The sequence below is a fragment of the Oncorhynchus mykiss genome, chromosome 10 (assembly GCF_057628025.1).
Source record: "Oncorhynchus mykiss isolate SJ-2025 chromosome 10, ASM5762802v1, whole genome shotgun sequence".
Taxonomy (NCBI): Eukaryota; Metazoa; Chordata; class Actinopteri; order Salmoniformes; family Salmonidae; genus Oncorhynchus; species Oncorhynchus mykiss.
In genome coordinates this window covers 16,282,981-16,306,976 of record NC_143031.1, presented here as the reverse complement: position 1 = coordinate 16,306,976, position 23,996 = coordinate 16,282,981, and the positions used below count along the sequence as shown (strand labels likewise).

Below are 23,996 nucleotides of genomic sequence, written 5' to 3'. Positions count from 1 at the left end.
GATAGTAATTAAAAGTTCTGTGCCAAACGAACTGGTTCGAACAACACCTGTTGATATACAGGTAACTGACTAAATTAAGGAAACACCAAGTGTCTTAATAGGGCGTTGGGCCACCACGAGCAAGAACAGCTTCAATACACCTTGGCATTGATTCTATAAGTGTCTGGAACTCTATTGGAGGGATTCAACACCATTCCTCCACGAACAATTCCATAATTTGGGATTGGGTGAATTGTCATCCTATGGCAGCAAAGCCATGGTAGCCAAAATAATGGCCTTCCCAGCATTTCATACATGACCCTAAGCATGATGGGATGTTAATTTCTTAATTAACTCAGGAACCACACCTGTTTGGAAGCACCTGCTTTCAATATACTTTGTATCCCTCATTTACTCAAATGTTTCCACTATTTTGGCATTTACCTGTTAAACCAACTGTCATGAAAGTGCGCCCACTTAATTAGGCGTGTCGCAGTCTATCTGTATGACCTTATAGCCTACCTGTGGACGGGGGTGTTTGGTACGAGCACCTTGGATCTTTCCTCTTCATTTTCCCCCGCTTTTTTGTACAGGCGGACTGTGTGTCTCTACTCCGTTTTTTTTGTGATAACAGCTCGGGGAACTGGCAGATAGTCCTACCGCGAGCAAGAGATGGGGAACACGGTAACGAGGGATGACTTCGAGTGGGTATATACGGAGCAACCGCACTGTAGTCGGAGGAAGCAGATATTAGGTAAGCAGCCCATTCTCTGTCTGTTTCAATCGCCTACTGCTCGAAAATACATTGGCCAAAGGAATGTCATTTTGTTGTCTTGTCGAATGGCATAAATGCTTGTTTACTCCTGTAAAGTCCAACAGATGCTTCCTTAGGCTTAGCCATATAGTCTAACTAGGCTATATACATTTCACAATATGGATAAGACTTTACATAGTCTCTAACTTTTTTAAAAAATTAATCACTTTTTCTTTAACCATTGGTTATGCATGTTTTCACTGATTTACTCTTAATTCAATTAAGCCTGATCATGTTGTACCACCAGAAAGATGCCGTTCCCATGCAATGATGAGTGATCACCATCATTCACATCCTACATCAATAACCTATACTTTATCAGTCAAGTGGTCATCAGGTATTTTGATTTCTTGGGACATGACATCCTACTACTCGTGTATTCCTCCTGTTATCTATAGCCTAGTAAATATTGTCTTAGAGGCACAGGATATAGTCAAGACCGAAACTGGTGTAACCACCTGTTTGACAGGTAAGACAAGTTTTCCTTGCTAAGTAGTTGGAAACTTGGGTTCAAGGTGAGGAAATGCAGATACTACTTTTGAATGGGAGCTTCTTTATTTGAATGATTGTGGCCATCTTGCTCTGAGGCGCTACAGACAAATATTCATACTATTAGTTAGCTTTAAGTTTATTTCCTAAATTGCAGTCCCATAATTTTGATTTGAGTTTAGCCCAATGGACAGATGTAAGTCATTGTATGATTCTGTTGGCCAGTGTTAAACCTCCAATGACATGTATTTGTATTTATGAAGCCCTTTTTACATCAGCAGTTGTCACAAAGTGCTTATACAGAAACCCAGCCTAAAACCCCAAACAGCAAGCGATGTAGAAGCACAGTGGCTAGGAAAAACTCAATAGAAAGTCAGAAACCTAGAGAGGAACCAGGGTCTGAGGGGTGGCCAGTCCTCTTCAGGCTGTGCCGGGTGGAGATTCTAAGAGTACATGGCCATTTAAGGCCAGATTGTTCTTCAAGATGTTGAAAGGGTCATCGATGACCAGCAGGGTCAAATAATAATCAGTGGTTGTAGCGAGTGCAACAGGTCAGCATCTCGGGAGTAAATGTCAGTTTGTTTTTCATAGACATGCATTCAGAGGTCGAGACAGTAGGGAGAGTTGAAAACAGCAGGTCCGGGACAAGGTAGCACGTCCAGTGAACAGGTCAGGGTTTCATTGCTGCAGACAGAACAGTTGAAACTGGAGCAGCAGCACAACCAGGTGGACTGGGGACAGCCAGGAGTCAAAGGGCTGTTCAATATCCAAATAACATTTTATTTGTCACACACACTGTTAGCAGATGTTAATGCGAGTGTTGCGAAATGCTTGTGCTTCTTATTCCGACAGTGCAGTAATATCCAACAATTCCCTAATACACACATCTAAAGGGGTGAATGAGAATATGTATATCTAAGTATTAGAGGTCGACCTATTAATCTGTATGGCCGATTTAATTGGGGCCGATTTCAAGTTTTCATAACCGGTAATCAACATTTTTTTGGGGCGCTGATTACGTTGCACTCCACGGGGACACTGGGTGGCAGGCTGACCACCTATTACATGAGTGCAGCAAGGAGCCAAGGTAAGTTGCTAGCTAGCGTTAAACTTATCTTATTAAAAAAAACAATCAATCTTAACATAATCACTAGTTAACTACACATGGTTGATGATATTACTAGTTTAACTAGCTTGTCCTGCGTTGCAAATAATCAATGCATTGCCTGTTAATTTATCACCGAATCACAGCCTACTTTGCCAAAAGGGTGTTTTTTATTTTTATATATATATATATAAACAAGCGCATTCGCTAAAAAAGCACTGTTGCACCAATGTACCTGACCATAAACATAAATGCCTTTCTTAAAATCAATACACAAGTGTTTTTTAAAACCTGCATATTTAGTTAAAATAAATTAATGTTAGCAGGCAATATTAACTAAGGAAGTTGTCACTTCTCTTGCGTTCTGGGTATACAGCAGTTTGGGCCGCCTGGCTCGTTGCAAACTGTGAAGACCATTTCTTCCTAACAAAGACCAAAATGAATTTTACATAAATATGACACAACATTGAATGTTGTGCAATGTAACTGCAATATTTATACTTCTGGATGCCACCCGTTTGATAAAATATGGAATGGTTCTGTATTTCACTGAAAGAATAAGTGGTTTGTTTTTGAAATGACAGTTTCCGCATTTGACCATATCAATGACCTACGGCTCATATTTCTGTGTGTTTATTATATTAGAATTAGTTCTGATTTGATATTTAATAGAGCAGTCTGACTGAGTAGTGGTAGGCAGCAGCAGGCTCGTTAGCATTCATTCAAACAGCACTTTCCTGCATTTGCCAGCAGCTCTTCGCAATGCTTGAAGCACAGCGCTGTTTATGACTTCAAGCCTATCAACTCCTGAGATTAGGCTGGCAATACTACAGTGGCTATAAGAACGTCCAATAGTCAAAGGTATATGAAATACAAATGGTATAGAGATAAATAGTCCTAATAACAACAACCTAAAACTTCTTAACTGGGAATTTTGAAGACTATGTTAAAAGGAACCACCAGCTTTCATATGTTCTCATGTTCTGAGCAAGGAACTTAAACGTTAGCTTTTTTACATGGCATATATTGCACTTTTACTTCTCCACACTGTTTTTTGCATTATTAAAACCAAATTGAACATGTTTATTTGAGACTAAATATATTTTTATTTGTATTATATTTGGTTACAATAAGTGTTCATTCAGTATTGCTGTAATTGTCATTATTACCAACATATTTAAAAAATTGTCAGATTAATCGGTATCTGCTTTTTTTGGTCCTCCAATAATCGGTATCGGTGTTGAAAAATCATAATCGGTCGACCTCTAAGTATATGGATGAGCAGCATAGGCACGGTGCAATAGATGGAATAAAATACAGTATATGCATGAGTAATGTAATATGTGGCATTGTATAAAGTGACTAGTGATCTATTAAAGTGGCCAGTGATTGGGTCTCAATGTAGGTAGCAGCCTCTGAATTAGTGATTGCTGTTTAGCAGTCTGACCTTGAGGTTGAAAAACAGCTTCTGTCTCTCGGTCCCAGCTTTGCTGCACCTGTACTGACCTCGCCTTCTGGATGGTAGCCGGGGGAACAGGCAGTGGCTCAGGTGGTTGATGTCCTTGATCTTTTTGGCCTTCCTGTAACATTGGGTGCTGTAAGTGTCATGGAGGGCAGGTAGTTTGCCCCCAGTGATGCGTTGTGCAGACTGCACCACCCTCTGGAGAGCCTTGCGGTTGAGTGCGGTGCAGTTGCCGTACCATGCTGTGATACAGCCTGACAGGATGCTCTCGATTGTCCATCTGTAAAAGTTTGTCGGGATTTTAGGTGACACGCCAAATTTCTTCAGCCTCCTGAGGTTGAAGAGGCGCTGTTGTGCCTTCACCACACTCTCTGAGTGGACCATTTCAGTTTGCCTGTGACAAGTTCCTTGGCATACACAACTTTCCACGTTCTCCACTGCTGTCCCTTCAATGTTGGTCCTGGAGGGGCAAAGCACATCTGGTTTTCATTATTTTCTTATAAGGGACTAATTTCTGGTCCTAGAAACCAGGTGAGTGCAATTAACTGACTGGTAGAAACAAACCAGAAGTGCTTTTGCCTTCCTGGACAGGAATTGAACAGCCCTGTTTAGATGTCATAACACTCTAAGGAATCAATAACTATTTATATCTGAAATCAGCTGCATTATAATATTAAGTCTGTCACGAGAGACCAGTGTAAAAGTAATGCTGTGCCTCAATTTATTTTTATTTTTTTCCCTCCCTCTCCACAGCCAAGCACCCAGAGATCAAGTCTTTGATGGGCCCTGACCCCCAGCTCAAGTGGGTGGTGACAGCCATGGTCCTAACCCAGGTGCTCTGCTGCTTCCTGGTACGTGACCTCAGCTGGAAGTGGCTAATCTTCTGGGCCTACATGTTTGGCGGTTGCATCAACCACTCCCTCACGCTCGCCATCCACGACATCTCGCACAATGTGGCCTTTGGGAATAAGGACGCTATGTGCAACCGCCTCTTTGGCATCTTCGCCAACCTACCAATTGGCGTGCCCTACTCCATCAGCTTCAAGAAGTACCATGTGGACCACCACCGTTACCTGGGTGGCCATGGACTCGACGTGGACGTCCCGACCCACCTGGAGGCTCGTCTCTTCAGCTCCCCCGCACGCAAGATCCTGTGGCTCTTCCTGCAGCCGCTATTCTACGCGCTTCGTCCCCTGGTGGTCAACCCTAAACCTGTAGGCAGGCTCGAGCTGTTGAATTTAATGGTGCAGCTAGCATTCAATGCTTTCATAGTGTACCTCTGGGGGCTTAAGCCTCTGGTCTACCTGATAGCAGGTTCGCTGTTGTGTATGGGACTGCACCCGATCTCGGGGCATTTTATCGCCGAACACTATATGTACCTGAGCGGGATCGAGACGTACTCGTACTACGGGCCGCTGAACTATATCACCTTTAATGTGGGCTACCACATGGAGCACCATGACTTTCCCAGCATCCCCGGCAGCCGGCTCCCTCAGGTAACTCACTTTTCATGAAGGATAAACTGATTGTTTAGGATGAAGGTGATTTGTAAGATATTAACTAGACTTGGTTCAAATACTTAAAATCTTTCGTTACTTTGAGTGTTTGCTTGAGTCTGCCCGGAGTGCCAGATGGGCAGGGTTTGACTTATTTGTTTAATATGCCAGACAACAACAAATGGGCACAGATAAAGTATTTGAATTGATTTCAAAGTAACCCTGGATTGGATGTGAATTGTGATATAGGATGTGAACTTGTGTAGGATATCAATGGTGAAATGTAGCCACAGTTGTTTTCTGTTGACTAATGTGCCCTCAGTATCATTCCGTTTAGGGCAAACCCCTGGCCCTAATGATCGCTGAATCACACCAGTCACATGGCATTCAACTCTAAACCTTGCTGGCATTCCACTGACAATTGTGAAAGATTCAAGGCCCATATTCATAGTGTCTCAGACACGGAGTAAGTCACCTGTCCTTATAATCTTATTTATATGATCTAAAAAGCTAAACTGATCCCAGATCAGCACTGACAAAGGGCAATCCTGACGGACTGACATCAAAGGGACGATGGATACCGAAAAAGTTACTACAGTGGTGTGGTGAAACCGAACACATAGATGGCTTCATCTTGACTGCTGTTATGGGTGGAAGCACAACGCTGAGCAATTAGCTGTGTGTGGCTAACACTATGAATAGGAGCTAAGGTCTGTATCGTTTGTGTACAGCAGTCATTAGGGAGGACTGGTGACACACAAAACAACAGTTAATGAGAACCTCGGTCTTTGTAGAGATAGTAAAAGTTGTTAGCTTACAGTATCACAGGATCATAAGGTATAAGGAGCAATAAAGCAGTTATGGTTGTGATTAATGTCTTTTCAAATAAACCATCTCACCTAGCATAGTGGCAGAAAGTAGTGGTACTGAGGGTGCTGCAGCACCCCCTGAAAACAAAGTAAATAAGAAATGTTTTTAAATGTTTCTTTGGCAGGCCTTTATTACTCCTGTATGCGTGGACAAAAATAGTCCTCAGCAGTGTAGGGAGAATATCTCCAAGTTACTTATTTGTATACTTACCTTGAAAGCAGTCTATGAACAAGGAGAGACTGCAATCCACGCTTAAGGCTTGTTTACCTAGCCACTGCCAGCAGCTGTGCTAATAACAGTAAAATAAACATTTTGAACCAAGTCATTGAGCTTCACTGTCTTTCAGACTGACAATCTTTCACATTGCTTTAACTTTTGTGGTTATAAAATGCAATGGGAACAAATAAGTTACTTTGTACTTTGGGTGAACTATCTCTTCAAGCAAAATAAAATGTTATAAAACCTCAGTTATGGAACAAATCCCATGATGCCTCACAACGAGCCTCTAGATATGAGTTTCAGTCATAAACTGTGGAGGAATGCTGCAGGCCCACCCCTATGTTTTCTCGCCTGGCCATAGTGGTGTTCCTATTCTGTCAATACAGTATCTAAAGCCTTGTTCACACTGCAGAACGTAATGCTCTTTTTCAAATACGTTTTGGAATACTGACTGTCCAAACAGTTACAAGTGACAAAATGGGATTTGTGTTCAGACAGCAGTCATTTTCTGACATGGCTACTTCAGTCATGGTAGTGATGGGATGTGTGCACAGTGGTGTAGGATGATTGGTGCTTGTGCTTCATATCACCCACAAGTTAAGGTGAACAATGCCAGCCATTGACGTTGCTCTGAATGTTCAAAATCATATCGTAAGAACACTTTTAAAGCTTCAAAGGATAAGATGATCCAACTTTCAAAAGAAGTCCTTATTGGCTAGCCAAGGCAGTCAACAAGCTAGCTCTTTAGTGTTGTAGCACATTCACAAATTTGTTTTGTAAACCATTAACAAGCTAGATGGTTTGAAATTGATCAGATTCCATGTGATTTCTGGCTGTTCAGACTGCAGGAAAATGAACAATCGGCTAGGCAATTATTTTATTTGAGTCACTTCAAACTGCCAATGTGAACATGGTTTAATAACTTGTAGGCCTACTTGTCAGACGATCCTGTTATGACAGTTAGACAAGACAAAGGCAGACAGAAAAGCTAGAATGACAGGGTGACATAAGCCTTCTTATGAAAGAGCTGATCTGGTTGGTCTAGTTCTATCCTGACTTGGTGACGTAGTTCGACAGCTTATACCATATTTTAGGATTGTTCACGTTAAAGTTCTGAATTTCATTCTTGTTAGGAGTGGACATTTTTTGTTTTCTGGTTACAGGCATGTGGCTCATAAATTAAACAACTGACAGGACACAAGCGGTAATGTGTTTTGAACAATGTTCTCCTGTTATGTTTTACCCCATTTATTACTTTTGTTACTATGGGTACAGGGATATTTCCAACCTGTTTGACACGTTTTATGTTTCAGAGTCTCACTTTTCCTCAAACTATTGGCATCTTGAAATGACCTAGTCTCTCCCACTGGTCAAGCTAATCAAATGTAATTTGTATACTAGTTCTTTGTACAGATGGCCTTAAAAAAAAACATGTATCCCACACTCTGAGTAAGCTTTGTTTAGGCCCTTCTACCTGGGGTCATGATATAAAGATATACTGAACAAAAATGTAACTGCATCATGCAACAATTTCAAAGATTTTACTGCGTTAGTTCATAGAAGGAAATCAGTCCATTGTAATGCATTAATTTAGGCCCTAATCTATAGATTTCACATGACTGGGCAGGAGCGCAGCCACCTGTGGGCCCACCCACTTGGGAGACAGGCCAAGCTAATCAGTGAGGTGTGTGTTTTTTTTGTTTCGTTTGTTTTGTTTGCCTCAGTAGACAGACTAGCCATAGATAAGGGGCCAGTATTCATAGAGTAGGAGTGCTGATCTAGGATCAGCCCCTGTCCCGTCCATGTAATCTTATTTATTATCATCTAAAAGGCCAAACTGATCAGAACTTACTGAAATGCTTTGTGAATATTGGCTGTGTACTTGTCTGTACACTAATGGATCCGTTGATTATCATCCTCTGTGTGAGTTCTCATTGCTGTGCTATTTACTCTCATCCCTTCACATTGTAATTAAAATGAACTTTATCTCGCTCCCTCTTTTGTCCAGGTGAAACAGATGGCTCCAGAGTTCTATGATGATTTACCACAGCATGACTCATGGACACGGGTGCTCTGGGACTTTGTGTTTTGTGATTCGCTTGGACCTTACTCCAGAATTAAACGCACCTTCCCATTGGCTAAGCAAGACTAAGAGCCCATGCTCTTGATCTTCTGACCAATGATCTTCCACAAAAGTGGCTTGACAACCCAGCTGGCGGGGAGTGAAAGGCTTCTCATTTCTTGTCCAGATCTTTTACTCTGCAGACAAGACTGGTGTGCTGGTGTCACATTCAACTCACCAGCATGAGAGGACTCTTAACACTTTTGAATGTTATGTTACCTTAGAGATACTGTAAACTATGCTATCCAGATGTATTGTATATACTGGGTAGAATAAAAGGTACTCAGCTGATTGTGATGAATAATTGATCATAAACTTTATGACTGTGATGGTAAATCTAAACAGTTGCAGTTGTTCCCCCCAGAAAAGTCTTATTTGTACATTAATTTCCTGGGTCATGTTCTTTATGCACCAAATGGGATGAACTACCTGAACTTGTCCAATAACAAATATTATTTTTATTGTTCCCTAAATCCCATCTTGGATTAATGATTCACGCAGACTTCTCATTCCTAACTCAAAATATTGAAGTAACTTGTTATAGTATTTACTAATTGTTATGGCTTACTGGCTTGATCTTCTAGAGTACAAATGTTACCATTTTTCCCTGATCTGTGTTGCAATAAGTAAATATGTGCCTAAGTTACAATCTGTTTTAGCTGGCTGCGCTTCAGAGAAATATGGTTGTTGACATACAATGATAAGCAAACACTAAAATCCTTTAGGCTCTTGTTTACATAATGCACTTCTCTCGTACCCTGCTTTAGAGTATTGCAGAAAGCAAATACTATTGAATAATGAGATTAATATAGTGTAGAAAGGCCAAGCTATAGAGCACCATGAGATTGGCTCACACCAAAGTTCTAAAACCTAGAGGGGTGCCGCTATCGTTTCCATTTATTGCTTTTGTGATGACACAAGGTAGCACAATGGAGGGCTGTGGCCAGAAGTCAATTCTAATTATGTGGCTCTATACAGGGTAGGCTGTCATGGTAAATACAATTAAAACATTTTTTTAACTGACTTGCCTAGTTTAAATAAAGCAACAAAAAAATGGTTTAATACTATGTGTCCCAAATGGCACCCTATTACCTATATAGTGCACTACTTTTAACTATATCCTTATGGGCCTCGGTCAACAGTAGTGCACTTTATTAGGGACATGACCCAAGTGGAACTTCACCTCCAAGGTGACCCTCTCTGTTAACAGGGCTGTGTTCAGTGAGGTGAAATGTTACAGATAGAAACAATGTATAGAGTTAGTGATTCCCAATTCTACTGAACATACAAATATATATGTTGAACATGATACGTTTGAAACATTTTGAACGTTTCACCTCACTGAACACAGCCCTGGTAACGTCGCATAACATTCAGATAGAAAGCAGATAGGCAATCATTTTTCTATACAAGGTATTTCTGATGGGTCTGTAATGTTGCACCCTCCTGAACACAGCCCTGGTAACATACAGTATTATACAGTATCACATGCCATTCCATGTATTGAAATTAGGATTAAAATGACTTTATTATCCTGAGATTGGAACATTTATTTGGTATTTTATGCGGCACATCTTTAAAACACTATCATAATGAAACGTCAAACATGCAGCAGCAATACACCATGCAAATAAATAAGAAGCAAGTCAATATAACATGGGATGGTTGTAACTGTACAGGTGGGAGGATGGGTGGCAAGGAGAGGAGGGACAGGCATGTGTGCCAGGGATACCATTTATTTTGAAGGACACATCAATAAGTCACCACTCCACAAAAACATACCTTTAATCAACATTGACCGTAGTTGACTATTGACCAGACACACCCTCTCCTTAATCTCTCTGCATTACCTAAAGTGGACACCAGGAGGTGGTGTTTTTAAAATAGCCACACCAATGCTGATGATTTTCAATGTTATTTTGGCCTACTGGCCAGGCACTGACTGGGTGGGGAATAACCCCAAACATATTGTCCATTCACCTTACTGTAAAATTGATGTGTTAGCGTTGATACTAGCCTGTTTCTGCTCTGTGGCAAGGTTACAACGAAGGAATTGACTAAGGCAGAAACCGAAAAGCACACTTGAATGTTATTAGTGAATCTTCACCCAGGACTTTAAATCAACCCACATAGTACCCAGTGGGATACATCAAGAAGGGACTGAGTTTGTGTTCGGCAGGCACGTTGTTGGTGCCCTCGTGTGCCTGGCGACGGTAGTAGCGCCGCAGGGCGGGGCTGCCCGGGTGGCACTGACGCACGTGGAGGAAGTACTCTTCGGGACGGTTGGACGTGTAGCCACAGTCCTCGCATACAAAGATCTTGGAGCGGCGCTGGCGGTAGGCGTACTGCTGGCGCACACCATGGATCTTCCTCAGGTGGGATTCAAGGGAGCAGCGCTGTGTGAAGGCCTTGTCACATAGCTCACAACGGTACGGACGGATACCTGGTGGGAGGGGAGAAAGGGTGAGGAGAGAGTGTGTGTGTGTGGGGGGGGGGTCAAGACTGAGCAGTGTGTGTGTCTGTGTTTTCACACCTCACCTGTGTGTGTGCGCATGTGCCTCTTGAGATCGAAGGTGTCGTTGAATCCCTTGCCACAGTAGCGGCAGGGGTGTCTCTTCACCATGCTGTGGCACTTGAGGTGACGCGTCAACATGCGTTGCAGGGGAAACACCTTGTGACACACCGAACACAGGAAGTCACCCGAGCTGGGGGGTACACGGGGGCGGGGCTGAGTGAGAGAAGGGACGCGGAGGTTAAGACACAGACACTGCTTCAATTTACTGTCAGCTCTTTCATAAGGGACTCTAGGACACATTCAGTCAAACATGGTTTTTCATGAGTTGTGAACCTCCTTTTACAGCATATCACTAAGTTTTCCAGGTTTCCTCTGAGTGATGAACACGACTTGGAAGGATGGCATTCCGAGACTATCTACCTATACATAACTGTGTTTCACAGCAACCAACAGACATCTCATAGACACCAATGTCTCATAGAAATGCAGTGGAAGTTTACCTTGGCTCGGGATGCCAGTGCCAGTGTAGCAGGGTGGTAGAAATGACCCTGGTGTTGGCCCATGGTCCGGGACAGGAGATTGGACCAATCTTGGCCCCTGTCTGGTCCAACCTCTGGTCCTTCCCCTGGTAATGGTCCTGGTACTAGTCCTGATACTGAGGAGGGGGTAGCTGGCTCAGGCAGAACCACAGGTTTAGGGAAGTCAGGGCAGGTGACTGTTGTAGACTGCACCTCAGCATTCTCACACACTGAAAAGGTAAGAGACACACACTCAAAACACGCCTAGACATTCATAAGAAATAACCAACCTATGAGGCAACACCAGTATCAAACTGCCTGTGAGGCTATTCTATAATATTCTGTCCTCTGACAAAAACAAACCTGTAACTTCCCTACAAATGACAACAATACAACTCAAACTAAATGCAAATATGGATTGTCTGTATAAATTAATATATTATTATTATTATTAGGGTTTATTGAACAAAAATGATATGTTGTAATAAATACAGTAATGATCAAACAAAATAACAATGCTCCAACACACCGGAAGTCCTACAATTCAGACATCTGTGGCATTGTGTTGTGTGACAAAACGGCACATTTTAGAGTGGTCTTTTATTGTCCCAGAACAAGGTGACCTGTATAACGATCATGCTATTTATTCAGCTTATTGATATGCCACACCTGTCAGGTGGAAGGATTATCTTGACGAAGGAGAAATGCTCATTAACAGGGATGTAAACGAATTTGTTCCAAACAATTTGAGAGAAATAAGCTTTTTGTGCATATGGAACATTTCTGGGATCAACACTTTACATGTTGCATTTGTATTTTTGTTCAGTGGTTTTTCTTTCCCTTTTTTTGTACACATTTACTATTTTCTCAGATACTACTATTTACAACAGTAGTAGAAGAAGAAGAAAAATAAGAAGAATCCTTGTCTTCTTGAACAATATGAATAAACATATCCCGAACTGACCTGTTCTGTTGTCCTCTTTCCAGTCTGTCTGCTCTGGGTCTCTCCACCTCCATCCTCCACATGCCCCCTGTTTCTTCTTTTTCTTATTCAGTAGGAACGACCGTGGCATCCTCTCTCTCTCTCTCTCTCTCTCTCGTCTCTGTATGAATCTGCTACTTTCTGACTCTGAGGCTACTGTCAAATGCTCCTGCGTCCCACCACTTTGGTTTTGTGTTCAGCTACAGGACCATGTATCACTTTACACCCCCCTCCCCCCCACTCACCGTTGGCCATCCCCTCACCATCGTGCCAATACCCTCTATCCAACCTCTGTCCAGGTAGCTCAAGAAAATCACAGCGCTCATTTCCATAACACTCATTTAGATGGTTGGGGCGGGGTGGGGTTGCGGAGGGGGGAGGCTTTTTTACTGGTGCACACCTGCGTTGACTGTGCGCGTGCGCCTCTTTTAACTGGTCCCCCACTGGTTTTGCATGCCAGGCAGTGAGAATCTGGCCTCCACATTCAAGTGGACCCTGTCATGCAAATGTGGACCCGGCTGTGCCTGGACAGAGGGCCCGGTCGGAGTAACAGGAGCACGCACAGAAGAGCCACAGCCTTTTCTTCTCCCCCCTGCTCGGATTGTCTGGTGGATTTTGGTCTCAGACAATGGCCATTCAAATGCAATAGAAAGGGCTAACTCCTCTACTGTTTGTCCTCCGTTGACTGCTCGGTTTAGAGAAACTAATAACACTTGTGAGCGTTCCATCCCCACTCATGGCTGTTGATTTATTGAGTGAATTATTCTGTAAATAGACAGGTGAATGTGGCAGGTGAATGCACAGATATTCCTCCATTCAAACCACCTCCATTCAAACTGCCATTCAGAATTCACTGGAAACAAACTGTCATTGAAATGAATGATGAAACTGAAAGGAAATTATTGGTATAAGAAATATGTTGAAAACTCCACCTAATCTACACCTTCACTGATCAAAAAAGCTTCATAAAGCTTTTGGGAAGTAGTGAACGAGTGCACACTTCAGGAGAAATGTGATATTATTGGCACGCACCCAGTGTGTCCACCCATGTGTTAGGCTACCTTTTTCTATGTTATTGGTATCTACATATTAAGCCTAGTCCTGGACCAAAAAGTATTTCAGGGAGAGAGAGAGAGACATGGGGAGAGAGAGACATGGGGAGAGAGAGACAAGGGGAGAGAGAGACACAGGGAGAGAGAGACACAGGGAGAGAGAGAGACAAGGAGAGAGAGAGACAAGGAGAGAGAGAGGAGGGGGGAGAGAGAGAAGGGGAGAGAGAGAGAGAGAGAGAGAGAGAGAGAGAGAGAGGAGGGGTGAGAGAGACAAGGGGAGAGAGAGAGAGAGAGAGACGGACAAGGGGAGAGAGAGACAAGGGGAGAGAGCGAGAGAGAGAGAGACAGCGGGAGAGAGAGAGAGACAGGGAGAGAGGGAGCGAGCGAGCGAGAGAGAGAGAGAGAGAGAGAGAGACAAGGGGAGAGAGAGACAAGGAGAGAGAGAGAGAGAGAGAGAGAGAGAGAGAGAGACAGAGACAGAGAGAGAGACAGACAAGGGGAGAGAGAGAGAGAGAGACAGACAGACACGGGGAGAGAGAGAGAGAGAGAGAGAGACAGAGAGAGAGACAGGGAGAGAGAGAGAGACAGGGAGAGAGAGAGAGAGAGAGAGAGAGAGAGAGAGAGAGAGAGAGAGAGAGAAACTTCCACAAAGCTGTGAATGATCTGAGAGACAAGGCAAGAAGGGCATTCTATGCCATCAAAAGGAACATACATTTCAACATACCAATTAGGATTTGGCTAAAAATACTTGAATCAGTCATAGAGCCCATTGCCCTTTATGGTTGTGAGGTCAGGGGTCCGCTCACCAACCAAGACTTCACAAAATGGGACAAACACCAAATTGAGACTCTGCACGCAGAATTCTTCAAAAATATCCTCTGTGTTACACCGTAGAACACCAAATAATGCATGCAGAGCAGAATTAGGCCGATACCCACTAATTATCAAAATCCAGAAAAGAGACGTTAAATTCTATAACCATCTAAAAGGAAGCAATTCCCAAACCTTCCATAACAAAGCCATCACCTACAGAGAGATGAACCTGGAGAAGAGTCCCCTAAGCAAGCTGGTCCTGGGGCTCTGTTCACAAACACAAACACACCCTACAGAGCCCCAGGACAGCAGCACAATTAGACCCAACCAAATCATGAGAAAACAAAAAGATAATTACTTGACACATTGGAAAGAATTAACAAAAAAACAGAGCAAACTAGAATGCTATTTGGCCCTAAACAGAGAGTACACAGCGGCAGAATACCTGACCACTGTGACTGACCCAAAATTAAGGAAAGCTTTGACTATGTACAGACTCAGTGAGCATAGCCTTGCTATTGAGAAAGGCCGCAGTAGGCAGACATGGCTCTCAAGAGAAGACAGGCTATGTGCACACTGCCCACAAAATGAGGTGGAAAATGAGCTGCACTTTCTAACCTCCTGTCCAATGTATGACCATATTAGAGAGATATACAGTGCCTTGCGAAAGTATTCGGCCCCCTTGAACTTTGCGACCTTTTGCCACATTTCAGGCTTCAAACATAAAGATATAAAACTGTATTTTTTTGTGAAGAATCAACAACAAGTGGGACACAATCATGAAGTGGAACGACATTTATTGGATATTTCAAACTTTTTTAACAAATTAAAAACTGAAAAATTGGGCGTGCAAAATTATTCAGCCCCTTTACTTTCAGTGCAGCAAACTCTCTCCAGAAGTTCAGTGAGGATCTCTGAATGATCCAATGTTGACCTAAATGACTAATGATGATAAATACAATCCACCTGTGTGTAATCAAGTCTCCGTATAAATGCACCTGCACTGTGATAGTCTCAGAGGTCCGTCAAAAGCGCAGAGAGCATCATGAAGAACAAGGAACACACCAGGCAGGTCCGAGATACTGTTGTGAAAAAGTTTAAAGCCGGATTTGGATACAAAAAGATTTCCCAAGCTTTAAACATCCCAAGGAGCACTGTGCAAGCGACAATATTGAAATGGAAGGAGTATCAGACCACTGCAAATCTACCAAGATCTGGCTGTCCCTCTAAACTTTCAGCTCATACAAGGAGAAGACTGATCAGAGATGCAGCCAAGAGGCCCATGATCACTCTGGATGAACTGCAGAGATCTACAGCTGAGGTGGGAGACTCTGTCCATAGGACAACAATCAGTCGTATATTGCACAAATCTGGCCTTTATGGAAGAGTGGCAAGAAGAAAGCCATTTCTTAAAGATATCCATAAAAAGTGTTGTTTAAAGTTTGCCACAAGCCACCTGGGAGACACACCAAACATGTGGAAGAAGGTGCTCTGGTCAGATGAAACCAAAATTGAACTTTTTGGCAACAATGCAAAACGTTATGTTTGGCGTAAAAGCAACACAGCTCATCACCCTGAACACACCATCCCCACTGTCAAACATGGTGGTGGCAGCATCATGGTTTGGGCCTGCTTTTCTTCAGCAGGGACAGGGAAGATGGTTAAAATTGATGGGAAGATGGATGGAGCCAAATACAGGACCATTCTGGAAGAAAACCTGATGGAGTCTGCAAAAGACCTGAGACTGGGACGGAGATTTGTCTTCCAACAAGACAATGATCCAAAACATAAAGCAAAATCTACAATGGAATGGTTGAAAAATAAACATATCCAGGTGTTAGAATGGCCAAGTCAAAGTCCAGACCTGAATCCAATCGAGAATCTGTGGAAAGAACTGAAAACTGCTGTTCACAAATGCTCTCCATCCAACCTCACTGAGCTCGAGCTGTTTTGCAAGGAGGAATGGGAAAAAAAAGTATCTCGATGTGCAAAACTGATAGAGACATACCCCAAGCGACTTACAGCTGTAATCGCAGCAAAAGGTGGCGCTACAAAGTATTAACTTAAGGGGGCTGAATAATTTTGCACGCCCAATTTTTCAGTTTTTGATTTGTTAAAAAAGTTTGAAATATCCAATAAATGTCGTTCCACTTCATGATTGTGTCCCACTTGTTGTTGATTCTTCACAAAAAAATACAGTTTTATATCTTTATGTTTGAAGCCTGAATGTGGCAAAAGGTCGCAAAGTTCAAGGGGGCCGAATACTTTCGCAAGGCACTGTATGTAAAGAAAAAAGTATTTCATAAGAATATTTCATTCATTCAGATCTAGGATGTATTATTTTAGTGTTCCCTTTATTTTTTTGAGCAGTGGATATCAACGAATTGTCGAGGGCACTAGAACAGTCTGCAGCACATGGCCTCACCGTACTAGAATCTGAAGTCAAATGTCTACTGTTTTCTGATGATCTGGTGCTTCTGTCACCAGCTAAGGAGGGCCTACAGCAGCATCTAGATCTTCTGCACAGATTCTGCCAGACCTGGGCCCCGACAGTAAATCTCAGTAAGACCAAAATAATGGTGTTCCAAAAAAGGTCCAGTTGCCAGGGCCACAAATACAAATTCTTTCTAGACACTGTTGCCCTAGAGCACACAAAAAACGACACATACCTTGCCATAAACATCAGCGCCACAGCTAATGATCTGAGAGACAAGGCAAGAAGGGCATTCTATGCCATCAAAAGGAACATAAAATTCAACATACCAATTGGGATCTGGCTGAAAATACTTGAATCAGTTATAAAACCCATTGCCCTTTATGGTTGTGAGGTCTGGGGTCCGCTCACAAACCAATAATTCACAAAATGGGACAAACTCCAAATTGAATTTCTGCATGCAGAATTCTGCAAAAATATCCTCTGGGTACAACGTAAAACACTTAATAATGAATGCAGAGCAGAATTAGACCAGTACCCGCTAATTATCAAATCCAGAAAAGAGACGTTAAATTCTATAACCACCTAAAAGGAAGCGATTCCCAAACCTTCCATAACAAAGCCATCACCTACAGAGAGATGAACCTGGAGAAGGGTCCCCTAAGCCAGCTGATCCTGGGGCTCTGTTCACAAACACAAACAGAACACACAGAGCCCCAGGACAGCAACACAATTAGACCCAACCAAATAATGAGAAAGCAAAAAGATAATTACTTCACACATTGGAAAGAATTAACAAAAAAACAGATCAAACTAGAACACTATTTGGCTCCAAACAGAGAGTACATAGTGTCAGAATACCTGACCACTGTGAGTGACCCACACTTAAGGAAAGCTATGTCTATGTACAGACAGTGAGCATAGTCTTGCTATTGAGAGAGGCCGCCGTAGGCAGACCTGGCTCGCAAGAGAAGACAGGCTATGTGCACACTGCCCACAAAATGAGGTGGAAACTGAGCTGCACTTCCTAGCCTCCTGCCAAATGTATGACTATATTAGAGACACATATTTCCCTCAGATTACACAGATCCACAAAGAATTAGAAAACAAACCTGATTTTGATAAACTCATATCTACTGGGGGAAATTCCACAGTGTGCCATCACAACAGCAAGATTTGTGACCTGTTACCACAAGAAAAAGGGCAACCAGTGAAGAACAAACACCATTGTAAATACAACCCATATTTATGTTTATTTATTTTCCCTTTTGTACTTTAACCATTTGCACATCATGACAACACTGTATATATACATAATATGACATTAGTCATGTCATTATTCTTTTGGAACTTCTGTGAGTGTCATATTTACTGTTTATTTTATTGTTCATTTCACTTTTGTTTATTATCTACCTCACTTGTGTTGGCAATGTTAACATATGTTTCCCATGCCAATAAAGCCCCTTGAATTGAATTTGAGAGAGGGAGAGAGAAAAAAAGTTAGTGTGAGAGAGAGAGAGTGTGAGAGAGAGAGAGAGAGAGAGAGAGAGAGAGAGAAACAGAACTCTGTTTGGCTCATTTCACTGGACTCTGAATGGCAAATACAGCTGCAGCAGCCAGACACGAAACCCCAACATGCAAATGCCATAGAGGTCAACAGAAAAACATCCCAACACCAGAGCAAGAGAATCCTTCACCTTAGAAAGGTTTTCAATTGTCTTCACAAACTGTCAGTAGCAGAATGGGGCTAAAGAAAAAGTGTAAGCCTCAGAGGTTGCTTCAGTAAGGCAGGGGTGTCAAACTCATTCCATAGACATCCGACTGTCTGCTGTTGTTTGCTTTTTCATTTCAAATAACCCCTAGACAACCAGATGAGGGGAGTTCCTTACTAATTAGTGACATTCATTAATCAATCAAGTACAAAGGAGGAGCGGAAACCTGCAGACACTCGTCCCTCCGTGGAATGAGTTGACACGTGCTGTAAACAGTGGTGGAAAAAGTACCTCAATTGTCATACTTGAGTAAAAGTAATAGAAAATGACTTAATAGAAAATGACTGAAATAAAAGTGAAAGTCACCCAGTATAATTCTACTTGAGGAAAAGGGTAAAAGTATTTGGTTTTAAATATGCTTGAGTATCAAAAGTAAATGGAAGTGCTAAAATCTAGTTAAGCATCAAAAGTAAAAGTATAAATAATTTCAAATTCCTTATATTAATCAAACCAGACGGCACAATTTTCTTGTTTTTTTATTTACGGATAGCCAGGGGCACACTCCAACACTCAGACATAATTTACAAACTAAGCATTTGTGTTTAGTGAGTCCACCAGAACATAGGCAGTAAGGATGACTAGGGATGTTTTCTTGAAAAGTGTTTGAATTGGACAATTTTCATGCCAAAATGTAACGAATACTTTGGGTGTCAAGGAAAATGTAAAAAGTACATTGTTTTCTTTAGGAATGTAGTGAAGTAAAAGTAAAAGTCGGCAAAAATGTAAATCCTAAAGTAAAGTACAAATACCAACAAAAACGACTTACGTCGTACTTTAAAGTATTTTTTTGAAACATTCACATAATGGTTGAACAACAGTCATCATGCCTGACTTTATGTATGTGTGAGAAAAAAAAATGTTCCATGTAGTTGAATATGTCATTCCTACAGGCTCCTGTAGACAGGTTTGACAGACATTCCACTGGGCACAGACGTAAATTCAATGTCAAATTTCTATTTAGGCCTACGTTTGATTGGACATTTCCGAAACTTCTTTACGTTGATGACTTCTTTCAAATCAAATCACTTTTGCACTTTGATTCAACATCATCAGAAGGAAAAATCTAGATTTGTTTTGTTAAAATGACAGTGAAACAAAGTTGATTGAAAAGGTTTGCGGGGATGGCTGCCTCTTTCAGACAACCAGAAGACTGTTGACTGTACTGTGTCCTGATGTCCTCCAGAGCTGCGCTGTAACTGTATGCAAATGTATGATGCAGCATGCAAATCAATAGGAGATCCACACCAGAGGGAGAGAGAGCGAGAGAGAGAGAAATAAATCCACTGAAACTGATTGCTCTAAAATGCATTTGAAAATGTTGCCATATTTCCTATTTCAATTCCATTATTAATCAATTAAATTATTAAACTTGTATGACACTTTTGTGTGAGAACAAGCCTACTACTGCTACATAGCCTAAATCAGGCAGAGATCACACATGCACTGCATTTGCACGTCAGTAAATCGTCTCTTGTGTGTGAGATGTGTGGACCAAGTCGGTTTAAACTTATTGATGATGATGAAAGACATAAAAGACTCAAAGAACCAGCACAGATACGCAGATACTACACTAGGTCTTATTTGCATAGTTAAATTTGCGCTGACCAGTCTGAACACGAAGGAAAGAGAGGGCATGTTTGACTGTTAAATATCTGTGTCTGCGGTGTGAGCCACGCCCGTAGCTAATCATTTTACTGAAAAGGATGAGAAAGAGAACTACATAGGTGACACCAGAGAGAGTGTGTGTGTGTGTGTGTGTATCACCATTTCAAAAGACATGCCAAAGAATGATGGTGCCTATGTTGTCAACTTTGTATCTGTAAAAGCGTTTTTTTAAATAAGAGTTCACAATACTTCTTATATCTTGTTCAGTTAATCATGATCATAGGGATGGATTACCACAAGATGAGTAGTCACAATGACATGCAATTTTCAGTACAATGCTAACCATAGGGCAAGGAAGGGTGACTGCAAAAACGGTTATGCTACCCATTGTTGCTATTTTGAGATCAATACGATACAAAACCTTAATTGACATGTATATCTCAATCAATACCTGAAATATATTTGGGGAGAAATTAATGAATGAGCTGTAGTGTAGTAGCATTTATACTCCTTGCCAGTAGATGCCGCCACATTGTGTCCATTGTTAGGACTGCAGAGGAGCCTTTAATTTACCCGGAAGTATTTGGTATTTTTCGCGCAACGTTTTCAGTCCGAAAGAATTTTCTCCTCATTCATTCAGAACATAAATAACACCAATTCACAAACATGTAAGTTCAAGAGTGCAGTTGAGTATTCATTTAATGTATCAACTAAATGCGTTTGTTTTGCAATGTGTGCTGGGATTTGGTTGTAATGAGCTTGCTCAAAGTTTACTGAATCGTTCTTATACAGGCTAGCTAGCTAACGTTAGTGTGCTTGAATCTGAATTGCTCACGTTAGCTGCAAGTTATAGAGAGCTAGCTCGCTAACCATTATTGATAGCTAAACAAAATAATCAGGTAAGGTTTAACTTTGTTACTCTTTCCCTTTGACCTCATCATTATGCAGTTTTTTGTTTAGTCTGATGTATTTTCTACAATTATTTATCGACTTTGGGTCCTTGAAAAGAGCTATATAAATCCCATGTTATTAATATTTTGCACATTTGAGTTACCTAACTAATACCTATAGCTAGGTTTTAGATTATGCGTTTTGACACATGTTATTTGGTCTTTCTAGGAGTTTGCTGAATAAACCCAAGTCTGAGATGACTCCAGAAGAGTTGCAGAAACGAGAGGAGGAAGAATTCAACACTGGACCACTGTCTGTGCTCACCCAGTCCGTGAAAAGCAACACACAAGTCCTCGTCAACTGCCGCAACAACAAAAAGCTACTTGGACGAGTCAAAGCCTTCGACAGGTAATGAATTGAATGAATAACTGAAAATGGCAGAAAATAAACTACTTTTCCATCACCTTCCAGATCATGACCTCATGTCTTGTTTGGATTATTATATTACTTGGTTCCCAAAACCCATTTCACTTAGCGTGTACACTGAACAAAAATATAAATGCAACATGTAAAGTGTTGGTGCCATGTTTCATGGGCTAAAATAAAAATCCCAGAAATGTTGTAGGCGCAACTAAAAGTGTATTTCAATCACATTTTGTGGACAAGTTTGTTTACATCCCTCTTAATAAGCATTTCTTCTTATTCAAGATATTCCATCCACCTGACAGGTGTGGCATATCAATAAGCTGATTTAACACAATCATTACATAGGTGCACCTTGTGCTGGGGACAAGGCCTCTTTAGAATGTGCAGTTGTCACAACACAATGCCACATGTTTAAAGTTTTGGGGAGCATGCAATTGGCATGCTGACTACAGGAATTTCCACCAGAGCTGTTGCCAGAGAATTTAATGTTAGTTTCTCTACCATAAGCTGCCTCCAACGTCGTTGTCAGTACGTCCAACCAGCCTCACAACCGCAGACCACGTGTAACCACGCCAGCCCAGGACCTCCACATCTGGATTCTTCAACTGCGGGAGGGTGCTGGGGAGTTTCTGTCTAAAGCCATTTTGTGTGGAAAAACTAATTCTGATTGGCTGGGTCTGGCTACCAAGTGGGTGGGCCTATGCCCTCAAAGGTCGACCCATGGCTGCACCCATGCCCATTCATGTGAAATCCTTAGATTGGGGCTTAATGAAGTGGCCCTAAAATAAAGGGCCTTTATATAAACTGTAACTAAATTGTTGCCTGTTGCGCTTTATATTTTTGTTCTGTATAATTTCACATTGTCTTCTCTCTATGTAGGCACTGCAACATGGTGTTGGAGAATGTGAAGGAGATGTGGACAGAGGTCCCGAAGAGTGGCAAGGGGAAAAAGAAGTCCAAGCCAGTGAACAAGGACCGGTACATCTCTAAGATGTTTCTGAGAGGGGACTCTGTCATTGTTGTGTTGAGGAACCCTCTTATCACTGGGACTGGGGGGAAGTAGACTGACATCTCACCCAAAGTCTGTACCACACTGGGTCATAATAATTAGTACACACCGTCCCGCCCCGTTTTGGTCAGTTTTCTTCTGTTTCTAATGAATACTACCCTGCTTTAGCTGAGAAACTGCAAGAGCAGGGCCATGTTCATCAGGGCACAATGTTGTGGAATGTTCAAGCCCCTTTTTAGAATGAGCAATCGCATCAATCTAAAATGTTCCACAGCATTTGTCAAGTACATGAGATTGTTTTAGTCACTCGGTCTTTTCAATCTGTTTGCTCTCCACACCAGGGCTGCGTTCAACAGGCCACAATGTTGTAGAACATTTGGATATAAATCTACAATGTGGAACAAACATGCGTCTCTGACATCTAGAATAAGGAATCACGTCAGCTCTATTCATTACATTTCTATATTAAACGTTCCACAATGTTTGACTACTAAACGTGGCCCTGGGTCAAGTTCTGTAGGCATGACATGGAGAAACTTTTTTAGTAGTAGTGGTGGTATTTCTCGAACACTTTGTTTTCCATTTTTAAGTCTTATATATTTCTGCTTACTGAATTCGGCTCAGAACTCGATTAATCATGGATATTGGATCTCTTTCAGTAAGGCCCAAGTTTTCAAAAAGTGCTCTGCAACAGGACATCAACTAAATCAGAATTTATTTCTTCCAACCTGTTAGAGCTGAGAGATTAGTTTGACCATATGTGACCATAAGTTGCCCTTTTGAACATGACCCCTCTGTTTATGTTATGATTTAATATGGTTTGATATGATTCCAACATCCAACACACATAATGGAGACAAATTAATATTATTGGCTAATCTTGTCATAGTTTTTCAAACTGCTGAATTTTGTACTCAAAGCTCCAATCTGATCTCGGCCTGTTTTATTATTGAGGCGGTGATAAAATTCCTACAAGGAACATATTGTTTTTTCTCTTTGTTTACTATTTTAATAAACAAATGTTTTTGTTCTATATCTCTGAAAGCCATGCATTTAATGTAAATTAAGAAAACCTGCAAAACTAGCCATCTTGTGTGGAAGTCGCTTGATGGCCATGCTAGAAAGGACAAAATGGTTAAGTACACAGTGTACAAAACATTAGGAACACCTGCTCTTTCCATTAGACTGACCAGGTGAAGGCTATGATCCCTTATTGAGGTAACCTGTTGAGTTCACTTCAATCAGTGTAGATGAAGTGGAGGATACGGGTTAAAGGATTTGTAAGCCTTGAGACATGAATTGTGTATGTATGCCATTCAGAGGGTGAATGGGCAAGACAAAATATAAGTGCCTTTGACCGGGTATGGTAGTAAGTGCCAGGTGCAATGGTTTGATTGAGTCAAGAACTGCAACACTGCTGTGT

The 23,996-nt window shown here is 41.6% G+C and overlaps 3 protein-coding genes across 4 annotated transcripts; 2 read left to right on the top strand and 1 right to left on the bottom strand.

Annotated features, from left to right (window-relative positions):
* The first annotated feature begins 327 nt into the window (after nt 1–327).
* LOC110533418 (sphingolipid delta(4)-desaturase/C4-monooxygenase DES2) lies at nt 328–10,094 on the top strand. The gene is made up of 3 exons (XM_021617593.3): nt 328–733; nt 4,603–5,345; nt 8,443–10,094. Exons 1-3 carry the CDS (start codon nt 652–654, stop codon nt 8,584–8,586), a joined length of 969 nt encoding a protein of 322 aa, XP_021473268.2. The 5' UTR covers nt 328–651; the 3' UTR covers nt 8,587–10,094.
* On the bottom strand, nt 10,082–12,745 carry LOC110533419 (putative transcription factor Ovo-like 1). The gene is made up of 4 exons (XM_090186008.1): nt 12,554–12,745; nt 11,572–11,819; nt 11,095–11,284; nt 10,082–10,999 (listed from the first exon to the last, which is right to left on the bottom strand). Exons 1-4 carry the CDS (start codon nt 12,660–12,662, stop codon nt 10,677–10,679), a joined length of 870 nt encoding a protein of 289 aa, XP_090042134.1. The 5' UTR covers nt 12,663–12,745; the 3' UTR covers nt 10,082–10,676.
* Nucleotides 12,746–20,776: 8,031 nt separating this feature from the next.
* Nucleotides 20,777–23,608, top strand: LOC110533417 (small nuclear ribonucleoprotein Sm D2). Of its 2 annotated transcripts, none has more exons than XM_021617592.3 (3): nt 20,777–20,915; nt 21,367–21,546; nt 22,444–23,608. In XM_021617592.3, coding segments are annotated over exons 1-3 (366 nt in total). In that variant the 5' UTR covers nt 20,777–20,913; the 3' UTR covers nt 22,628–23,608. The 2 variants fall into 2 exon arrangements, with proteins under 2 accessions (XP_021473267.1, XP_021473266.2); XM_021617591.3 differs by having other exon boundaries at nt 20,814–21,146.
* The last annotated feature ends 388 nt before the right edge of the window (nt 23,609–23,996 follow it).

Bases quoted from the DNA above. Each gene is read 5' to 3' on its own strand.
- LOC110533418 (XM_021617593.3), top strand. From the start codon at position 652: ATGGGGAACACGGTAACGAGGGATGACTTCGAGTGGGTATATACGGAG. The intron at 734-4,602 runs GTAAGCAGCCCA...CCCTCTCCACAG, and splicing joins TCGGAGGAAGCAGATATTAG to CCAAGCACCCAGAGATCAAG. The intron at 5,346-8,442 runs GTAACTCACTTT...TCTTTTGTCCAG, and splicing joins CCGGCAGCCGGCTCCCTCAG to GTGAAACAGATGGCTCCAGA.
- LOC110533419 (XM_090186008.1), bottom strand. From the start codon at position 12,662: ATGCCACGGTCGTTCCTACTGAATAAGAAAAAGAAGAAACAGGGGGCA. The intron at 11,285-11,571 runs GTAAACTTCCAC...TCTCTCACTCAG, and splicing joins CACTGGCATCCCGAGCCAAG to CCCCGCCCCCGTGTACCCCC. The intron at 11,000-11,094 runs GTGAGGTGTGAA...CCCTCCCACCAG, and splicing joins GCACATGCGCACACACACAG to GTATCCGTCCGTACCGTTGT.
- LOC110533417 (XM_021617592.3), top strand. The intron at 21,547-22,443 runs GTAATGAATTGA...CTCTCTATGTAG, and splicing joins CGAGTCAAAGCCTTCGACAG to GCACTGCAACATGGTGTTGG.